The sequence below is a fragment of the Talaromyces amestolkiae genome (genome assembly GCF_001896365.1).
Source record: "Talaromyces amestolkiae strain CIB chromosome Unknown scaffold10.1, whole genome shotgun sequence".
Classification (NCBI taxonomy): Eukaryota; Fungi; Ascomycota; class Eurotiomycetes; order Eurotiales; family Trichocomaceae; genus Talaromyces; species Talaromyces amestolkiae.
In genome coordinates this window covers 1,093,013-1,111,069 of record NW_024468046.1, presented here as the reverse complement: position 1 = coordinate 1,111,069, position 18,057 = coordinate 1,093,013, and the positions used below count along the sequence as shown (strand labels likewise).

The window sequence follows — 18,057 nt, the reverse complement described above, 5'->3', positions numbered from 1 at the left end:
CTATATCATGGCCGTGTTTCAAAAGGTCAAAGTCAAAGTACAGAACTATCCGGTTGTATGCAGGTTACAAAGCACAGAACCTGGAAGAAAGAGAGCTCTCTCAATTCTCTTTTACTATCCAGATACCCCGCAGATAACAGTGAATTCTAGCACCAAACTAGGTGGGTGGTTATGCCGGTCTTGAGATATCCATTTGTATGTGGAGAACGGCAGACAATGCAGTCACGAAAGTCGCCTGCTTACTATCGTCTGATATCAAATCATTAAGAACGACTTGTACAGTGGGGCTTGCTTAACTCTGCAGAATCCACGAGTCATGATTTCAATCACTACGTAGTAACCTTACTTGATGGGGCTTCTTGGACGAGTCTCTACAAGTCATTTTTGAGTGTATATGTAGTCGCTGGATGGACAAACAGATGAGATCTCTCCAGGCCCCACACAAGCTATTTTCTAGTTGCGTATCTGTGATTAAATAGTGCCTAAGAGGGATTTTGCTATCTACGTCGTTCTTGCTTGGATATAAATCAGTTAGGGAAGAGCGACTATACGGAAGCCAAAACTAAACTCAAGCTTCACATACTTTTACCTAAGCGGTAGATCCTTTGATAGACGTAAAGAAACTAATCATAGTAAAATATACAAGCTCTATGCGTAGTAAGGTATAAATGGAAATAGCCCCATATCTTCCCCAGAATTCAAGCTTCCCCACGGGGAATTAAGCTACTATGTAGATGCGGTTTGGCCTCGGCGAAATAGGATTTACCATTTTACCATCCTACTCACTTGTCCAGCGCATTAGCTATATTTACTTTCAATTACTTCTTATCCACTCAACATTGATTGAAAGTAATTGATCATTTAGAAATGCTCCTGATTCTATGCACCATTTCGTTTCCGCTCGCCTATGCAAATGCACGATCCATCCATCTTATGCATAAACCATAACATACATAACATTCCATCTCTTCTCCATGCTCAAGGTATGTGGGATGCAGCTCATGAAGAAAGCCGCTTATACTTCCTTGGATCCTTCCTACTCATCTTGACTTTATCTCTCGTCCCCTTTCCACCTTCCCAGAACCCGCTGCCGGCTTTGCCGACAAGGACGTTTTTACATACGCCGCATGATTCGGGGCGGTAGGTTTGTTCGCGGGAACAGAAGCCACTATCACCATTGACGTCAGTATAGTTATAGAAAGAGGGGGAGTGGCGATGGGTACCATATCATTCTATTGCCATGTTCGTTTGGATGATCTGTTTCAGCGTCGTGGCATCTATGCCAGTCTTTAGTATTTGAGCAAGAATCAAGGATACCAGGGACGTACTTGTCACACGGAAAGACTTTGGCGCAGCAGCTGAATCTGAACCATCGATAACTCTTGCCGTAATGCTTACATCGTCCGCGGCGAGGGAGTTCTTGACCGGCGACGATACCCAGATTCTCGCGTATCTACCAGAACAAGATTAGAATGAGGCACGTAGTAAAATCAACGGACAATGAAACTCACCTTTTTTCTCGGCGCAAGGATTCGTTGATGTGATACTGAACACGAATTAGTCACTTCTCCGGGCATGTGATTGAAGAAAAACCGCGTCGTATGATTGTGGCTGAAGATACTTACATGCAGAGACCCCGACAACCATGAACTTGACCTCGGAAATTTTAAAGTCTGTACCATTTGTCAGCATGTATTGTTCGCGGCGGTGAAGGAGATTTCGTACTCATTTTGCGATGACATTCGCGACAACTCGCCATTGCTGCGTCGCCGCGGACGGCAAGGAGGCCTGGTGCTGGGAAAGGGGTTGAACATTCGGAGCATGTTGGTTGGAAGTAACTGAATCCATTAGCATGTACTTTAGACAATATCTATTACAACACGGAATGAGATTCGTAGGGCGTGGCCGTGCGACATCGATTGATGTGTGTTTGCACGACACGAGAAATACGTATTGTGCAACGTTGCTTCTTACCTTGGTAGCAGGTCAAAGGCTGTGCATCCTTCAAGATCCAGGTATCCAGCTCTCTGGGAGTTGGGATGCATTAGCTGTCGTCGGAATGCTAATGTCATGTTAACATTCACATCCATCTGTGTGCTACCAAAGAAATAACGCTAACTTACCGACATTGAACGTATTAGCGCACTTCCTGCATGATTCCACTTTCACCGGAGAAGGCTGACTGGGGTCATCTATCGGTTTGATATTTTTGATGTCTGTATGCTCTTTGCATCGATCGCATTTGACAGTGACAGAAATCATTTTTGTCTCAAGTAGTTCGATACCATGCAATTCCAGACCGGGAAGATTGACGGCTGTACCCCGTGCAGGCGGATTGACGACCGACGACGATCCAGTCGTTTCGCCGATTGGTGCTCCGCCATCTTGTGATTCTTCTGCAGAGTCGTGCTCGTACGAATCGCTGCTATCCTCGAATGGGGAGTCGCTATCCTCGCCATCTGGACCTGCTGGCATTGACCATTCAGGCGGCCGTGGGATGAATTTGATGTGCGGTCGATCAGAGTCTGAGATACTATCTTGATCTTCATCTACTACCGTAGGAGCATTGCCGAGGTCTTCAGCTACTGCAGGCGCTTGAATCTCTGGCTGTTTGGGTTCTGTCGTTGGAGTATTGATGAGAAGGTGCATGTTATGCGCGAGGTAATTCACCTGCGCCATCAATGTCGTATGAGGCCCTTTCCGTACCCACTCTCTGAAGCCAATCTCTACAGCACGCGCTTCCATCGCATCCACCGCTTGGAGCTCAATCGAACTCTTTTGAAATGGATAGAGTGGCGGCACAGATAGTTTCACCGATTTCACGGCCCGGAGATGAACCGGAAGTCGCTCCGGTTTCGTAGGGGTGATAGGAACAATGTACGACTGTCCATAGTTGAGCTTTTTGTAAAGAGGTATTCGGTTCAAGCGAGCTTCGAGTTGTCTTGTCTCTGATTGCCGTTTTCTTTCGGCCTCCTCACGCTGTTCAGGAGTATACACCACCAATTTTGGTACAGGAACAATGTGCTCTTGTCTGATAGATGTTTCTTCAGGGACTTGCTTCTGGACTGTCTTATCCTTTGTAGGTACCGGTTCAGGCGTCTTCACCTTACGGCTGTTATTGACCACAATCTTGATAGTTTGCGCCTTTTCAGCAGTCAGAAACCTCTCCAGATTTCTATCTAGACTATTCATCAACCCAAGTAGCGTAATAGGTCTTTGATCCTTCAAAGCAGACTCTATCAATCCATCAAACCCTCTTTCGACATTAATCTGAAAACCCCTGGGCATGTCAGGGTTAGTAACCCTAACTGTAGGTCTGTCGGTCTCTGGCCAATCATGAGGGATTCGCAGCGAACAATCTAGCTTGGGCATATCAAAAGGAAAGTCCGGGTCCGTAGGGACCATACTGAATGTAAGCGTCGTATTGCCGGCATCATCCTGCTCCTCTTTCGGGTGGAATCTGCGTCTGAGTTGCCCAATTTGGAAGTCTCGGGGTGAGTCTTGTTGAGTTTTGGGAATGGGTTTGGAAACTGCCTGGCGTTCTCTCGTCCTACTTTGTTTTTGGGTAGGGGCTTGAGTCGGGGTCGAAGTCGGGGCTGATGATTCTGGTACCCCTTGATCGGGGGCTACGTGAAGGTAGGGGCAAGCATCGCCGCTACGACAACCTTCAAGCAGTCAGTCTGTAAGTTGACAATACGGTGTATCGACAGAAACCATGTAATTGAAAAACACAATGCATTTCAGAACAAAATAAACAAACGTACCCTTCTTCGTCGCAAAAAACCGACAGGTCTTCTGCTTGCGATTTCCATGTGGATGGGTGGATCTCTCCTGGTGCATTGAGGCTGCACCATTCTGATGCTGAGCGCTTGCCAACTCATCAAGCGCGCTGCCTATATTGATAGTCTCGGAGTTAGCCATGAGCGTGTGATCAGAATGATTAATCAAGCCGTGATATATGCATGTCTAAGTTTGGCAAGCTTTGCAAGTATACCTAGTACTGCTTATAGTTCAGGCTATGTAACTGCAGCAAGTGGCGCTGTCACTTCTCATATCCGTCAATGATCAGCATTGAGCAAGCTGACTGCCGTCCATCACAAATGATACGAGCATTTGATCGACTGACGGTGACGAATGTACAGCGCATCAGTCAGAAGAGCAGACACAAAACACCTGCAGTGACCGACCGACACAGAGAAATGGCGAATAGTAACCAGGAAATAAACAAATAGACGCCGAGAGGAGAAAAGAGCTTACCGTTGGCCTGGGCAGAGCTCAGGCTGTCACTTGACTGGGGCTGGCCTGTAGCCGCCATGGGGACGGTTAACAGCCAGTAAGTGGACAGTGCTGATGATATCTGCGACGCGGGGAGTGTAGTCATCAGTAATCTGCCTGCTTCAAAATCGAACCAAATCGATCTACGATATGTGCCGAGTGGTAGTCACCTTTGATGAGATGTCACTCGCCAATACGAGTGCTCGAGTGATGACTGGCGGTGGCGGGATGATTCAAGGATAACCTGGCAAGGCGAGGTTGCGGATGTCTGATCTATGGCGAAATGCCAACGCAGCAATCTTCTGGACAGAGTCTGGTGACCGCAATCGCGTCCACGTGAAATATCCCAAATCCCGAATATGAGATTTAGAGTAGAGATTTGATGTTGCTGTAAATTTGTCTGAGGAGGATTTTTGTTGATTGGGCGGGATGATTTGATTTAAGAATTGCAAAAAAGCTTGACGTGGCGCTCGCGATACAGTGACAACCGGTGACTCACAATGATCATTCTGTTTACCATCTTAATATTCATACTCTTATTCTTCTATTGAAAGGAATGATGAAGATTTGAGATGCTCTTTGTGACGCAGTTGATTGGTGCAAAGCCATCACTCACGATGAGTCGACAAGACGCTTTGTGATTGGCTGAAATTACTGCCTGACAATTCAGGCTCCAAGGCCGAACGTTCGACCAACCCTAAAGCACAACCCTAAGCCTACACTCCGCTTGTCTCAACAAATTGCGTGGTTATGATTCATGCCACCCTCAAATGAAATGATACTATGTAACGATGATCAATAGACAAAGAAAAACAAGAAATCCAGTCTCCAGTCTCCAGATGAACATCGCGCGATGATCAATTGTCGGTGGACAAATGAAATGACTTGGATGAGGATTCCAGCAGAATTCCATATCCCATTGAATCCTTTTGCTACACCACCCAGGCAGTCCAAACGTTGACCGGGATCATGGAGGACATGGCGAGCATACGTAAAGAATACATCTTTGGTACCTGGCCCAGTGGCTAACAACGGTATGCCACGCGAGGCGTGGTAATGTATTGTACTGTTTATTTCGTTACATATATTCCACGTTCTGTGTGTGTACGTACATGTGGCTCACCGACTCTCTAAGTATCCAGATCTGTACACGCACAGCTGAGTATGGAGATGGCCTGCATCCCCCACATCCCGACATCAAACATCAACCAGATTCTCGGGGTACAGTGCACCGACAAGCACAGCCTTACCTCGATGCAACATTCCAGAAGCCAGACAGAGCCGTCGAAGACCGGGGCACGAAAAGTATTAGGAACGGCGTATTCCCCAAAGGCCCAGAGTTTTACCGTTGGTGCCAAAAAGGCTTAGTTTCCATTGAATCTTCAACGAATGAGATCGGCTGAAATAGAGTTCTGTATGGGTTGTGGAAAGTTTTGCAAATTGCAAATTTCCGATTGGCGGTGGTGGGGGAATTCGATTGTTCAATGTTGGTGGTACGACCACGATACGAGAGAAAATACGGACAATGTATTGTTATTAACGGTGCTGTATGATTACATGCGAGTACAGAATCTACAGTTGCCAATACAGAGAAACAACAATCCTGTAGACATTTTCAACAATCAGGACGTTTTTTAAGATGATCATTAATCTCTTGACAAGGATGAAATACTTACTCGGTGCTACAAGGCAAGGTACAGTCTGTACACGTCAGCCAATCCCCGCATGAGACCGGTCACAAGACAAGAGACATTTCCTTTTGACATCATTTATTTTAAGAATCAGTCAATTGTCCAATCAATAGCAGAATTTCTATATCTCGGTCTTGTTGATAGAATTATTTTACAGGTGAGTATATCTGCTCATAAAGAAAAGTTGGAGGTCGCATGATACTTTAAAGTCTACGTATTAGAGCTTTGATGTAGAAGCCAAGTGCTAGATTGAGATAATTTAGATGAGTACGTATGCAGATGACCCAGCTAATTCAGGAAGCTGATACATATCAACATTGAATATTATTATTCCCGATCTATCACTGCGTGTAACCAGTCTGTCTGTCATATACAACACGTGCTTTGCTTTGCTTCGTACTCGAAAGCGTCAACGATACCCGTACAGATGTTCGTATTCCCAAGTTGTACAATCTCCGTCAAAAGTGTCCATGCCCTCATGTGGCAAAGACACTCGTAATGTACGTATTCTATCAAACAGACGATTCTCTTCCAACTTCCTAATCGATCACAAATACTACATTCTCCGTCGCACGTACGTAGAACCAGTCGTAACCCTAGAAGCTATTAGCTAACTAACCCTCCAAGCTTTGAAATCCATGTGCCAGTGGGGCCTCCCTTGCCCCTCAAGTCCAAAACGCTCCCTGTCCAATCCCATCCATTCGTGCCCCAGCTGCGCATTTCTCCAAGATTTTCACAACCAGACATTTACAAGCAAAGCAATAAAATCGCTCAATCTAGTATCCCTCCCGACTCACCGAGACGGCGAGACCCCTGGATCTTCATCTCGAGATGCCGAGTGGATCTTTTCTGCCTAACTGTGGCCAACTGTGGCCATGTACGGAGTAGCAAGAGAACAAATTTTTCTTGGTTTTCGGGCAGCCGAGTGGATTTTCGGTATGCCGTGTTTTTGTTTTGTTCTTGATCTGGGCCGATGTTGCATTTAGGAATGGATACGGAGTACACTCACTACGTACAGTGTAAGTGTACAGAGGATTGGTGGGCTGTGGAGGGCGAATCAGGCGTATTCGTCCGTACACGTACCGTATGTACGGTGTGTCTATTTGTCGTGGGAAGTCACCTGTTCCGCCGAACCCTTATCCTTCGCGCAGCATAGAAGCAAGTCGGTAAATTTCCTGTTTGGGCAAATTTCTGCATTTCCTGCTAGACGTGGGAATGATCGATCGCGTTCAGCGCATTTTGCATGTCGAATATCTAGACATACATTTAGAAGACATCATAGTGTATAGACTCACGTCCATAAAGTGTTTACTATGTGATGATCAAATCAAAAGTATACATCAACCACTATCCTTGCAATGAGTACACAGCTACAGAGTACAGCCCTAAATAACCCTTCCCAGACTCAAATGCATGTTTCTCATGCACATGTAATTATGTACGTACACAGCTCATTCGTTTACGTGCCTATATGTGCCTCCCTGCAGCCACATGTATGCATTGCATACTCAACACCTACATACATGACCTAGACCGCAGACCGGTTGTGCTATTTTCTCTCAAGTCTCGAGCATGGATTTTTTAGAGATCGAGGCTCTCTGTATGAGCAGGATTTGTGCTTCTTGATGCATCCTCGACAACCTTCAAATCACATGTATAAGCAGCCGAAAGCGGTATGTATGATATTCACAAGAATTATTTACACCGCTTCTACCATTCTATCATCACGAGTATTGGTAATTATACCTCGGTATCGCATCAGTATCTATTCATCAAATGACAAATTTTTAAATATCAATCATCTTCAATTGTGAGAGGGTTTGGGCGTAGTCTCGCAATCTAAACTCGGCAATCTCAAAAATCCGGCCAATTTCGCCGGTTGCGCGTGATAAGCACAAACGATATCAAAAAGCGAAACACGGCATGACAGAGGGCCGAAAGTCAGAGAGCGAAAAAAGAAAAGAAAAAACAATTCCATCATCACTCAGTGAAATCCTACACGAAAAAGCAAATAAACAAGCACCACGGGAGTACCCGACAGTGAGTTTGGTTAGGCAGTTTCAGAGTTTATTCGCAATACCTCCGTACGTATTCGCCGGCACTATGTTTAGGCCCTCAACGAGTGTTCAGATGATCAATTTAGAATTTTGGGGTCCTTGACCACGCACATATGTCCTAGGGTAAAGATGGCAGGGACCTGCCTGTCTAGGTTAGGGCTGCTTATCTGCTGGGATGTCTAAGTGAGTAGTGTCTGCTATCATCCCTGTAAAAGTAAAATCAATAATATTGGACAGCGGATATAAACAAGGACTGTGATGTTCACTGGGTCTGGACTACACCATTAGCTATCCTATACTATTAATAAAAACGGCGAAGCATGGCCAGCCCTATTTCTGGCGTTGTAGAGGGAGTCCGCGATAAGCGCTTATGGTAATTATGTCCCCTACGAAGGAAGGTAGGTAGGGTCGGCTCCTTCGACTTCCAAGGAACACAAGTCGACGGACAATCTGGAACTCGCGAGAAACAAGGCTCCGCGAGGATTCTAGGCCTACGCATATCTCCTATTACAACTACACAAACTCAATCAATAGAATAGCATATATTAAATCCACTTTTATTCCTTTTCCGATAACATCCCCCATACCTGGATATGATAAAAGTGTATGACGCGAAAACAAGTACATAAGTGGTATCAAAACAGTTCGMAAGTCGATAAAAAATAAGCCCCAGCATCCCAGTAGCAGAAAGAATACATGATCAACCGTGTCCATATCGTGAATCGTCATGTCATACCATGATAACAATGTCTAGCCGTCGTATGGAAACGAGTAAACAAGGCTTGGCTTTTCTTTCTTCTGGAAACAGGCAAAAATACAGGTCTTTGACATGATAAAATAATGCAAACAGCCGACCCTCGCAATGCATGGTGGATGTTAGAAAAAAGAAAACGCCGTTGTATGCTGTAAACTCGTACACCCCTGAACGTGATATAAAGAAAAATTACCACCCCTTGACGTGGTATTCCCATGGCCCGTAGTCGTTGTAGTTGTTCCATGAGCTGTTCTTTGATGTGTCTTTGGCACTGCCGTCGGTTGTACCTCGCTGACCTCCTGCGACTGCTGCGCCCTTTGGTCCTGGGTATTCCCTAAGGTTGGCCATGTCATGTGTAGTGTGACGACGCTTGAAAACTGCCGTCGCTGTCGTGTTCTTTTGCTGTCGCTCCCACAATAGGTGTCGGCGAAGAGATTCGGTCAACTCGGTCGCCAACATATTCCGTCGTGTGGTGCGTGGCGAATGCGCTCCCGATCCTTGAGCTGTAGGCTTCACGATGATCGGCTTCGACCGTGGCACGTCGCGACCTTTCATAGTCAAGTTCTCGCCATCGTCGGGAGATGCGCCTGTCGAAGGTCCATTAGGCGGCGTCACTCGAGACCGTTGCAAGACTGGTGTCGATCGCGTCGGCATGCCCATTTTCGCTGGCTGGTGCATCATCATAGTCAAAAGAGACGGCCTCGATACAAGATTTGGTCGTGAATCAACCCGTTGGAACAACTCCTTGTCGTCGACGCTCGACTGCCCACTTTCCGTCACCGAGTCCTCCCAATCCTCTTCGTCTTCGTCCTCGATCGCGCTTTCGGATGGTTCCTCCTCAGTGTCATCGGTTTCGATCGCGTCTTCATCTTCGTAGACGCGCTCTTCAATAGGTTTGATCGTAGACTCGACGTCGTTACGGAATGAAGTCTTCTTCTCGGGGCTAATGCCATTCACTCCGTTCTTCATCACATCTGATGTTGGACGACGGCTAAGTTCTTCGGAAAGCGAGCTGCGATGAGGGTTAATCGTATGATTAGGCGTCATGCGCTCCTCAAACGAGCTCTCGTCGTCGCCAGATGATCCTCCCAAAGTGAACATTCCGCCTTTACGCTTATTAGGGATGAGCTTTTGCTGAAATTGCATTTTAGCTGCGACGTTTTGTTCGGCAGCAGCAAGACGTGTGCTTGATCGGTAAGAGGACGAAATCTGGGATGGAGAGAAGCCGCGCACAATGCTTGGCGTCTTGGTGAGAATAGGCTTGCCGGGAAGCACGCCCGACGACGAAACGCTGGTATCGGAGCCCTCAGTGATTACAGCGTCGCTGTCATTGTTCTCAGGCGCGGTAGTTGTGGAACATGACTCGGCGGAGTGAAGAGTGTGCGGGCGTCGCATGGGCTCCTCAGTGATTGTTTCGGGTTCTTGAGGAGTGGTCGAAGGAGGCGAGGCAGCGCGGGGAGTGACATCGACAACGGTATTGGGTGGGAAGGGCTCTAAAGCCTTCCTTTCCTTGATGTTCAGAACCATTCGCTCGAGATCTGAAGGGGTGATGTGTTTTTCCTTTCCGAGCATCAAAGCATCCTCACCGACCACGGTTGGCTTGACCTCGACTGGGCCAGGCTTGATGTGGGATTCAATCTGGTCTTCGTCCACCGACGCAACGGACTCGACACTTGCTGACAGGGGAGGCATCTCCGAAGACTCGGCGCGTAGTAGCGGGATAGCAGAGGTGTCGGATTCACTGGCGGGAGCGACACAAAATGTTTCACGCGTCCATAGACGCCATGTAAGATTCTCTAACCGCCGTCCTTCTTCCATGTAATCTGCACATTTCGAAAAGACTGTGTATGTTAGTATCTTTCAAACGTAGGTTCGTGCTTGAAAGGCGACCTACCGAGCCACATGCCGTGAAGACTTTGGGTATTGGTCGTGTCGACCTTGTGGATTTTGGCCGCGTCCACCGTAAGAACGGGCGTAGACAATTTCGGCATGTTCGTGGCGACACGGTTGAATCTATCCGGGAAGCTAGACATGAAGTATGGGGTCGCCGTGGTCCCCAAGCGTGTTCGAACGGCGTGTGAAAAGTGTGCGAACTGGACACTTTTGGTGGATGGCGAGTTGAATAATCCAGCTGTACTTCGTTCCTTCTCTTGCTCGCCGTCTAGCAAGTCGTATTTTGCTAATTGACAAGTGATTTAGCGGTGGCCCGAGTGTGAGGCGATCGGCACAGTATGTGAGATGCTCTCAGCCGGAAGGAAAAGCCGTTGACGAGCTCGTTTCTTTTTCTGTTCGTTTCTCGTTCTGTAGCAGAAGCTGGGCAGAAGGAGAGAATAGAGCAAGAGATCGACGAGAGGAGCAGATCTGGTATGTGAGATTGTGGATGGGGAATGGGGGGAGGTGAGGTGGGAGAGAGTACGGGGATAGCGAAGAGGAAGAAAGAGCGAGACGGGAGTTGATATGATAGAGTACAATACTCCGTAGTAGTAATCAACCGTAACGGTGGTACTTAGTGGGCACAGCGACAGTACCGAAGGACATTACACTCTGTAATCAGTGAAAGCAGATGGGGACATCGTGGCACGCACTAAGGGTGACTAACTGTACCGAGGGAACGGAGAGCGCGAAAAACGAAAAAAGCGTGTGAACAAGAAAAGGAGACGGTGGAGCCACATGGACGCTTCTGGCCGGTTCGTAACTTACGTGGCGTATCATACATACGTATGGATGAACGCAGCGGGAACCATTTCGTGTACGTGACAAGCCAATACGTGTACTGTATTGTATCCTTCGTCTGACTACTAACTTTACGTATTGACTTGACACTCTTCCTCTTTGCTTACAGAGTGGTTACTACATACGGATATATGCCGAATGTCAGGAAAAAGAAACATGATGCTGTCAGACAATGTCAGTGTCAGTGTCAACCAGGCGTATGTCACAACGTCAAAGACCGAAACACTGCTGATAGTCCCATCATTCCGTGGGGGAACAAACTGTGTTCGGTCCCGTGACCGATACAATAGCTACTAGTCCCAAGCGAGATATTTGCCGGGGAACCCTTCCGTGGCTGCTCGGGCGATGTTACTGGTCAGTGGTCAGCCTGCGTTGCCTTGCCACCGGTGAGCCCTTTGCTTTTAGTGTTAGACCAGTCACGAGATTGACAGAAAAAGTATACTACGCCTGTTGTGGTTTTTCCCGGTGTCATCGGGGAGAGTTTTCCCGGAAGCGGGCGTTTGTTCTGCCTGATTGCACTGGCAGTTTGCCACTATGGAGCTGTGTGAATGTTGTGCTAATGTGCTGATGATATGCGGAGAATGGCCGTACTGGGTAACAGCTGAGTCAATCCCCAGATTGTATCTTGAAACCTGGAGTTGTCCTCTTTTCCAAGCGAAATGAACAGTAAGCTCAAGGTTTGGATGTTTTCAATTACATACTACTATGAATGGTAGCAGTCGACGTACTCGAGAGTGGCTGGCCGGGGAAGTGCGGAATGTCTCCGTATCGAGCCGGCTGATTCCAGGTTGTCGGGACGATCTGTTAATACTCTCCAGTATACACAATCAAACATTCAATATTAACGACCATCAATAGCATCATCAATCTCAAGATCATATTTAAACAGTACAACAACAACCACATCTCGAATACATCCATCAATCAACGACAGACCACATGATCATCAAGGGACGACGGGGATATTCAGTGGGCTTGGCAGGGCTTGCTCTATCAATAATACTACGGAGTATCGTCAATGCAATCCTGGCGGCTGCGCTAATCGCTTCCCCGATTGACTAGTGTCCACTACCATTTCTAATCGAGCCAGGAGCAAAGAATGAGGCGTTTGCGAGCACAGTAATTATCCATTTTGTACAGTTCACTACGTAGTATATTAGGTTTATGCCTTTCCATGGATCCCTGGTCTTGTATTTGCTATACAGAAAAGACGGGATATAAATCGGCAGTTGATATTTTGAGGAGGTTATTCCTCTTTGGGTCATTTTTGACCGCAACTTCTTGTGCCGTGATTGGTGCATTTATTCTTCCTGAGGCATTACTTTGCTTAATTGATTATATCAGCCTTACAATGCAGGTCATACAGACATATATTTTTTCCACAATTACTACCAAGTATGTCGGTAGATTGTTGTACGACTGCTTCGTACACACACAGTCGAATGCGGAGAGAGAATGTCTTCCGCACCGAAAAAGGAAATTAGACGTCCCATTTCCCGATTCGGCAACGAGGGATGCAATGCGGGGAACCCAGCTGACCTGAAGAGACTGCTTGCACAATACAATGCACCGAATACGAGTCAAGTAACCGACGCACAGTTAAACGCATGATCTTGGATTAATTGACTGATTAGATTAGAATGTTATCCGAGATGTACAAGGAAACGACGAGGTCCGATCTATCTTTCCACAAATAAATATCAAGTGCTCGTGTCAAGAGATACAAGCAATATGTACGAACTCTTCTGATCGCAGCACAGACAGCCAGCCAAATGTACAGCGTGATAGTTCTAGCAGGTCGTGTTGCAAGTGTCAGATTTGAGCTGCAGCTAATCACAACCCCATCACTGCAGCGATCGACATCTGGATCAATACCGGGGTGGCCGTTGGCGTCGATGGCTTAGTCGAGCATTGATCAGACGTCTGGAATGGCGGCGAATAAGGCTGAGTACAGTACACAGAATACGTTTTTCCCGGGCAATGCGCAGTAATTGCAGTAATTGGCCATGATTCTGTTATTGCTTGGTAATAAAATGCTATGTAAAGTAACACTACAGAATGAATCAATACAAGCCATACAACAGAAGGTACGATATTGCTCATCGAGCACATGGCATGTCGATTAACAACGCATCGATCCCATGCTCACTCTCGTTGGTACAAAATCTTCTGTCAGTGTCTGCCTCGGGTTTCGCCGAGATACAGCCGGCAATTGGGCCTCGCTCAATTCGTAGTTCAACGCCGAGGCTATTAAGCGGGTATATTGATCGGGTAGATGGAGATCAGATATGAATTTCTGCGCCTCGTGACGGCTGTCAAATGTCAAGGTACATGCACACATACATACACACCTGCAGTTGTAGCAAGACATCAGATACGTGGCAGTCTGTGGGACAATTGTTTTGCATGTACTTGCGGCGTAGCGTGCTTTGTGGCGAGATCACGGGGCTTTATTGTATGCATTGTACTCGGTGTGGTGTATTCCGTTCTGCAGAATACTGGAGTTTACCATTTTGAGCTGTGCTAATAGTACATAGAAAAGTGGAAAGTGGCGATGCTTATGGAGTACAGTAGTAGTATTCTCGCGATCACCTGAAACCATGGGCTTTAGCCATTCTGTGGCGATTGAGCCTGTAGTTGATAGTCAGATCCACAGCGGGAAGACGCGACTCAGAGACTGTGATACTGATAAAAGAATGGTATTGGACGACACACCGTCTTAAAGGATCGAACTTATCACCAGCAGCAGATACCAATCACATCCAATACATCAACTACAGTTCGCCATTTGACAGTTTATTCTCCGAGCGATGCGAAATTTGTTGACTCCGTTTTCTTTCCAGATCATATGACCTTGCCGTTTGCCCTAGGAACTCTGTGATCCGAGCAAAGTCACTAGCTTAACCCTGTTGTATACCGCTTTTCTGTCACGGAGTATGTTCGAGAGATTGGGGTTTAGCATGGAAAATGGAGTTACATGAAATGTAGACTTGCCTGATTGTCATTTGATGAGGATGTTCGGAATGTTGCCTGAGGCATTAACTCAAAGGCCCAGCCCTAATCGTCCCGATTAAGCACTGCGTATGTAAGTAGTAGAGTCGAGAGTAACACTAAGAATGAATCATGCTTGGCATCTGGCATTCAATGGCTTATTCATGGGCACGCCTGTGTAGGCAGACAAGGAATGAATTCAAAAAAGGACCGTTGAAATCTGATCAATCACATTCCAACCGAAACAGTACTCCCTGGCAAGGCTGATCGATACATAATATCCAGTCTGAAAGGGCATGTGCTTTATACTTGAGGAATTCCAACAAATGACGACATAGTCTATACCGTTCTGCCCTACAAAGGGTCTAGACTGTATGTCTTCTACCATAAAGGCAGTCTAGTGCGAATATTCTATCCTTTGTTTACTATGATCCTCCCCCGGCTTTAAGCAGACAAACAGAGCGAAGAAAGTCTTTGTTCATAACTGCTACCGATACCATAACAGGGATCTTCTCATTTGATCTACTTTGGGGTCATATGCTATAACAGATAAAGAGTAAGGATGGATCAGAGTTGGAGTGTTTGATCTATCAATAATAGCATCCTTAACGCCCGAGCTCTCAATATCGATACAGATCTTTGTTTCAGCGCCTGTGTAAGGCGAAATACAATACTTACTTAATACAGATCTCGTCAAAAAAATACGTCTAAGAAGCTCAATATTCAACAACAAAGATGAAAAAAGGCAGGTAAGGTATCAAAATAAGATATGTACGTGTATTGCAAAGGGGGGATCCCGAGAACCCGGATTATGGGGTTCTCAGATGAATGCAAGGGGCTGGCGGAAGACGGGGGAGATGTTCCGCGGATAACTTATTTATATCAAGCATGTTACGTGTAGATCTTGAATTCAGGGATCGATGACTGATACTTTGCGAAGGTTCGCTGTTTAGGTACGTAGGCAACTACTACATAGTATGTGTAAAGGGAACGGTGCGCGAAGTCGTTTCAAGTTATATTTCAAGGTAACCCTGTGATGGTAGTATTGGAAGTTCTCTGAAAGTAAAAGTGTTTCCTACTCATAGGGTCTGGTTCAGTTAGCAAGGGAGTATATGAAACAGGCTTGTATGTGCAAAATATGCTTGTGTTTGACGGCCACCCTCCCGTCATATCAAGTAGGGCCATATATGCTAGTCGAGCTCGGGGAAAAAAATTCGTAAAGGCCTGTTAGTGTCAGTTCTTGGAATCTATGATGTAACAATACTACAAAACGAGGACTAAGTGTCTGAAAATAACGAATTTGATATATATAATCGTACCCCTAGATTCGATCGATCCTATCCAGTACTCTGGGTACCTGAGTGTACATTATGCATGGCGGGATCGATCCACTATCTGTACCTGCGTGAAGAGCATATATTGTTATGTACATATCCATGGCTACGTATACGTATGATAGCCGCAGACGATGCGTTAATTGTGGTAATACTCAATAAAAGATGCTGGTGACCCCTGACTTTCGTCCGCAGTTGCGATCGCCGAGTCGAGGTTGGTTATAACCCTCACTCCCAACGCGACTATTTACTTAATGGGTTGCGACTGGTCGCGTCATATTCGTTTGATCCTTGCCAGTAAATGACCACGCATCCTAATTTCAGTTCTATTCGTCATGTCAACGATATATTTTCCAAATCGAGTACCCTATCTATGGACATCAGATCGACTCAATGTCTAGAACTCTGTCCGATTGGCAATTTGGCTGTACAACGTGTGAGCAATGTGCCTGAATATTTAGCGCAGCTCGTCAGGCACGAAATCCATGGATGCAAGCGATGATGTTCTGGGAATTATTGAAATAATTGAAATCGCAACGCAGCTTCAATTGCCTCGGCAAGCCAGGTAACACGCACGTGAGCTTGAAGATATTATACCTGACTACGAATTTTGAAGATCGTGAAAGTGATGATTGTGATACCGACCGTCTAGACAAATAATCGATCATGTGATGGCACGGAAAACCTTTCTTGTGATTCGTATTGCGCTGATCGATTCGTATCTGAACTGTTTTGATTTCCGGGTTGACGATACAAGGCTCCATAAGCGCGTATGTTACTACAATACACAGACTGCAAGTAAATGACGCCTTACCCCAGATGACAGACTGTATTTTATGATAGTTGCGCTTTACTCGGCTGTCAACATGGGGAAGATTGCCTCTTTCGGTACAGCCATCATCCATGTTCCAGCTTGCGTCCAGTACCATGGTGCTAACAGCTAGTCAAACTGGCGGATGGACTGGCCAGATCCCGATGAACCATGATCACCTCCGCGATACAGTTTTGAGTCCAAGAAATGCTTCTAGACTCCCAGATCGACCTATGTTTGTTGTGTTTTAAATATCAAGTGACTGTGTACCGTGTTGTGGTGATATCATTGTGCATTGTGGCTGTTTATGAATCCCGCGATCAACCTAAATAAACTAAATAAAACTCCGATCATCTGGGATGCGCCGTAAAGGATCCAGGAGCTACACCGCTTCCTTTGTAAATATCCTGTGATCATCGTCGCGAATATAACTTACAAGGTAGAATAGTCCAGAATCGAATCATGGATATGGTAATCTGTCAGGAGACAAACTGGTAAAAAGAGAGGATGATGCAATAATTCTGGAACATTTGACACTCATTCCAATCTAGAAAACAAGAACCCCATTGGCGAACTATTCCAACACTGCAGCGATAGTTCCTGCTTACAAGGCTACTAGCATGAATAGTCGGTTAGGTAAAGGGGTAGCTCCAAGAGTAAGCAGGCCAGCCACCAGATCCTTCAACTGCCATGATCAACCCTGAAATGTTACGAAATTCTTCCCGGCTGCTTCGTACCTATATTTTCTGCGTATTATTGTGTCCATACCTTGCAAGTTTCTTTATCTTCATACATCTGTACAGAGTATTCGAAGCTCTTAAATCTCTCAGAAGCGACAGTGATACATAGCGGACCACTAGAATTGCGGAGGCTGGGGGGTCAAGCACATGGCACAACCACTTCAAGCTCTCCCATAGGCCCACTATAAGCTAGAGTCTCCATAACATTGTTCTAGAACTATCGTCGCGATATGTTATCCTTGTTTTATCTCGTCGATAAAGGTACGGCGTACTACGGTTGCCTCAGATACATCCATATCCTGAGTATTTCGTCACTACATAGCTACGTAGTTGCAGCAATACACACGACAATTTCAATTCAATCTGATGCTGTATAACGCCGAGATCTTTCACAGGGGACATAGACATCAATCTCAATCAACAACAAGCCCTACCTTGATACTCGCGAATGTAACCCTATGTCCCTTTCCGCCTAGCACCAACGTGGGTAAATGAATGAATAACATCCAACTCAAATATATTACTTTGACAATCATGTGTATCAAATGATGCAACGCCCCAACGATAAGACGAAATCCCCTCCAGAAATGATAAACGAAAATAGCCTAAAGGTCCGCGGGAAAAATTAAATTGATTAAAATTTCGCCATGTGCACGTCTAGTAGCTAGTGT

At 46.0% G+C, this 18,057-nt stretch overlaps 2 protein-coding genes across 2 annotated transcripts; both read right to left on the bottom strand.

Moving 5' to 3' along the window:
• Nucleotides 1–1,227: 1,227 nt before the first annotated feature.
• On the bottom strand, nt 1,228–4,315 carry BHQ10_005870 (uncharacterized protein; the record flags this gene model as incomplete). The annotated part of the gene is made up of 9 exons (XM_040878393.1): nt 1,228–1,277; nt 1,329–1,453; nt 1,512–1,546; nt 1,594–1,673; nt 1,726–1,838; nt 1,975–2,062; nt 2,124–3,665; nt 3,765–3,893; nt 4,258–4,315. 9 exons carry the CDS (start codon nt 4,313–4,315, stop codon nt 1,228–1,230), a joined length of 2,220 nt encoding a protein of 739 aa, XP_040734374.1.
• Nucleotides 4,316–8,966: 4,651 nt separating this feature from the next.
• Nucleotides 8,967–11,315, bottom strand: BHQ10_005869 (uncharacterized protein; the record flags this gene model as incomplete). Its single annotated transcript, XM_040878391.1, has 3 exons — nt 8,967–10,618; nt 10,672–10,956; nt 11,270–11,315. The coding sequence occupies 3 exons, from the start codon at nt 11,313–11,315 to the stop codon at nt 8,967–8,969; spliced, it is 1,983 nt and encodes a 660-aa protein (XP_040734373.1).
• Between the last annotated feature and the right edge of the window lie 6,742 nt (nt 11,316–18,057).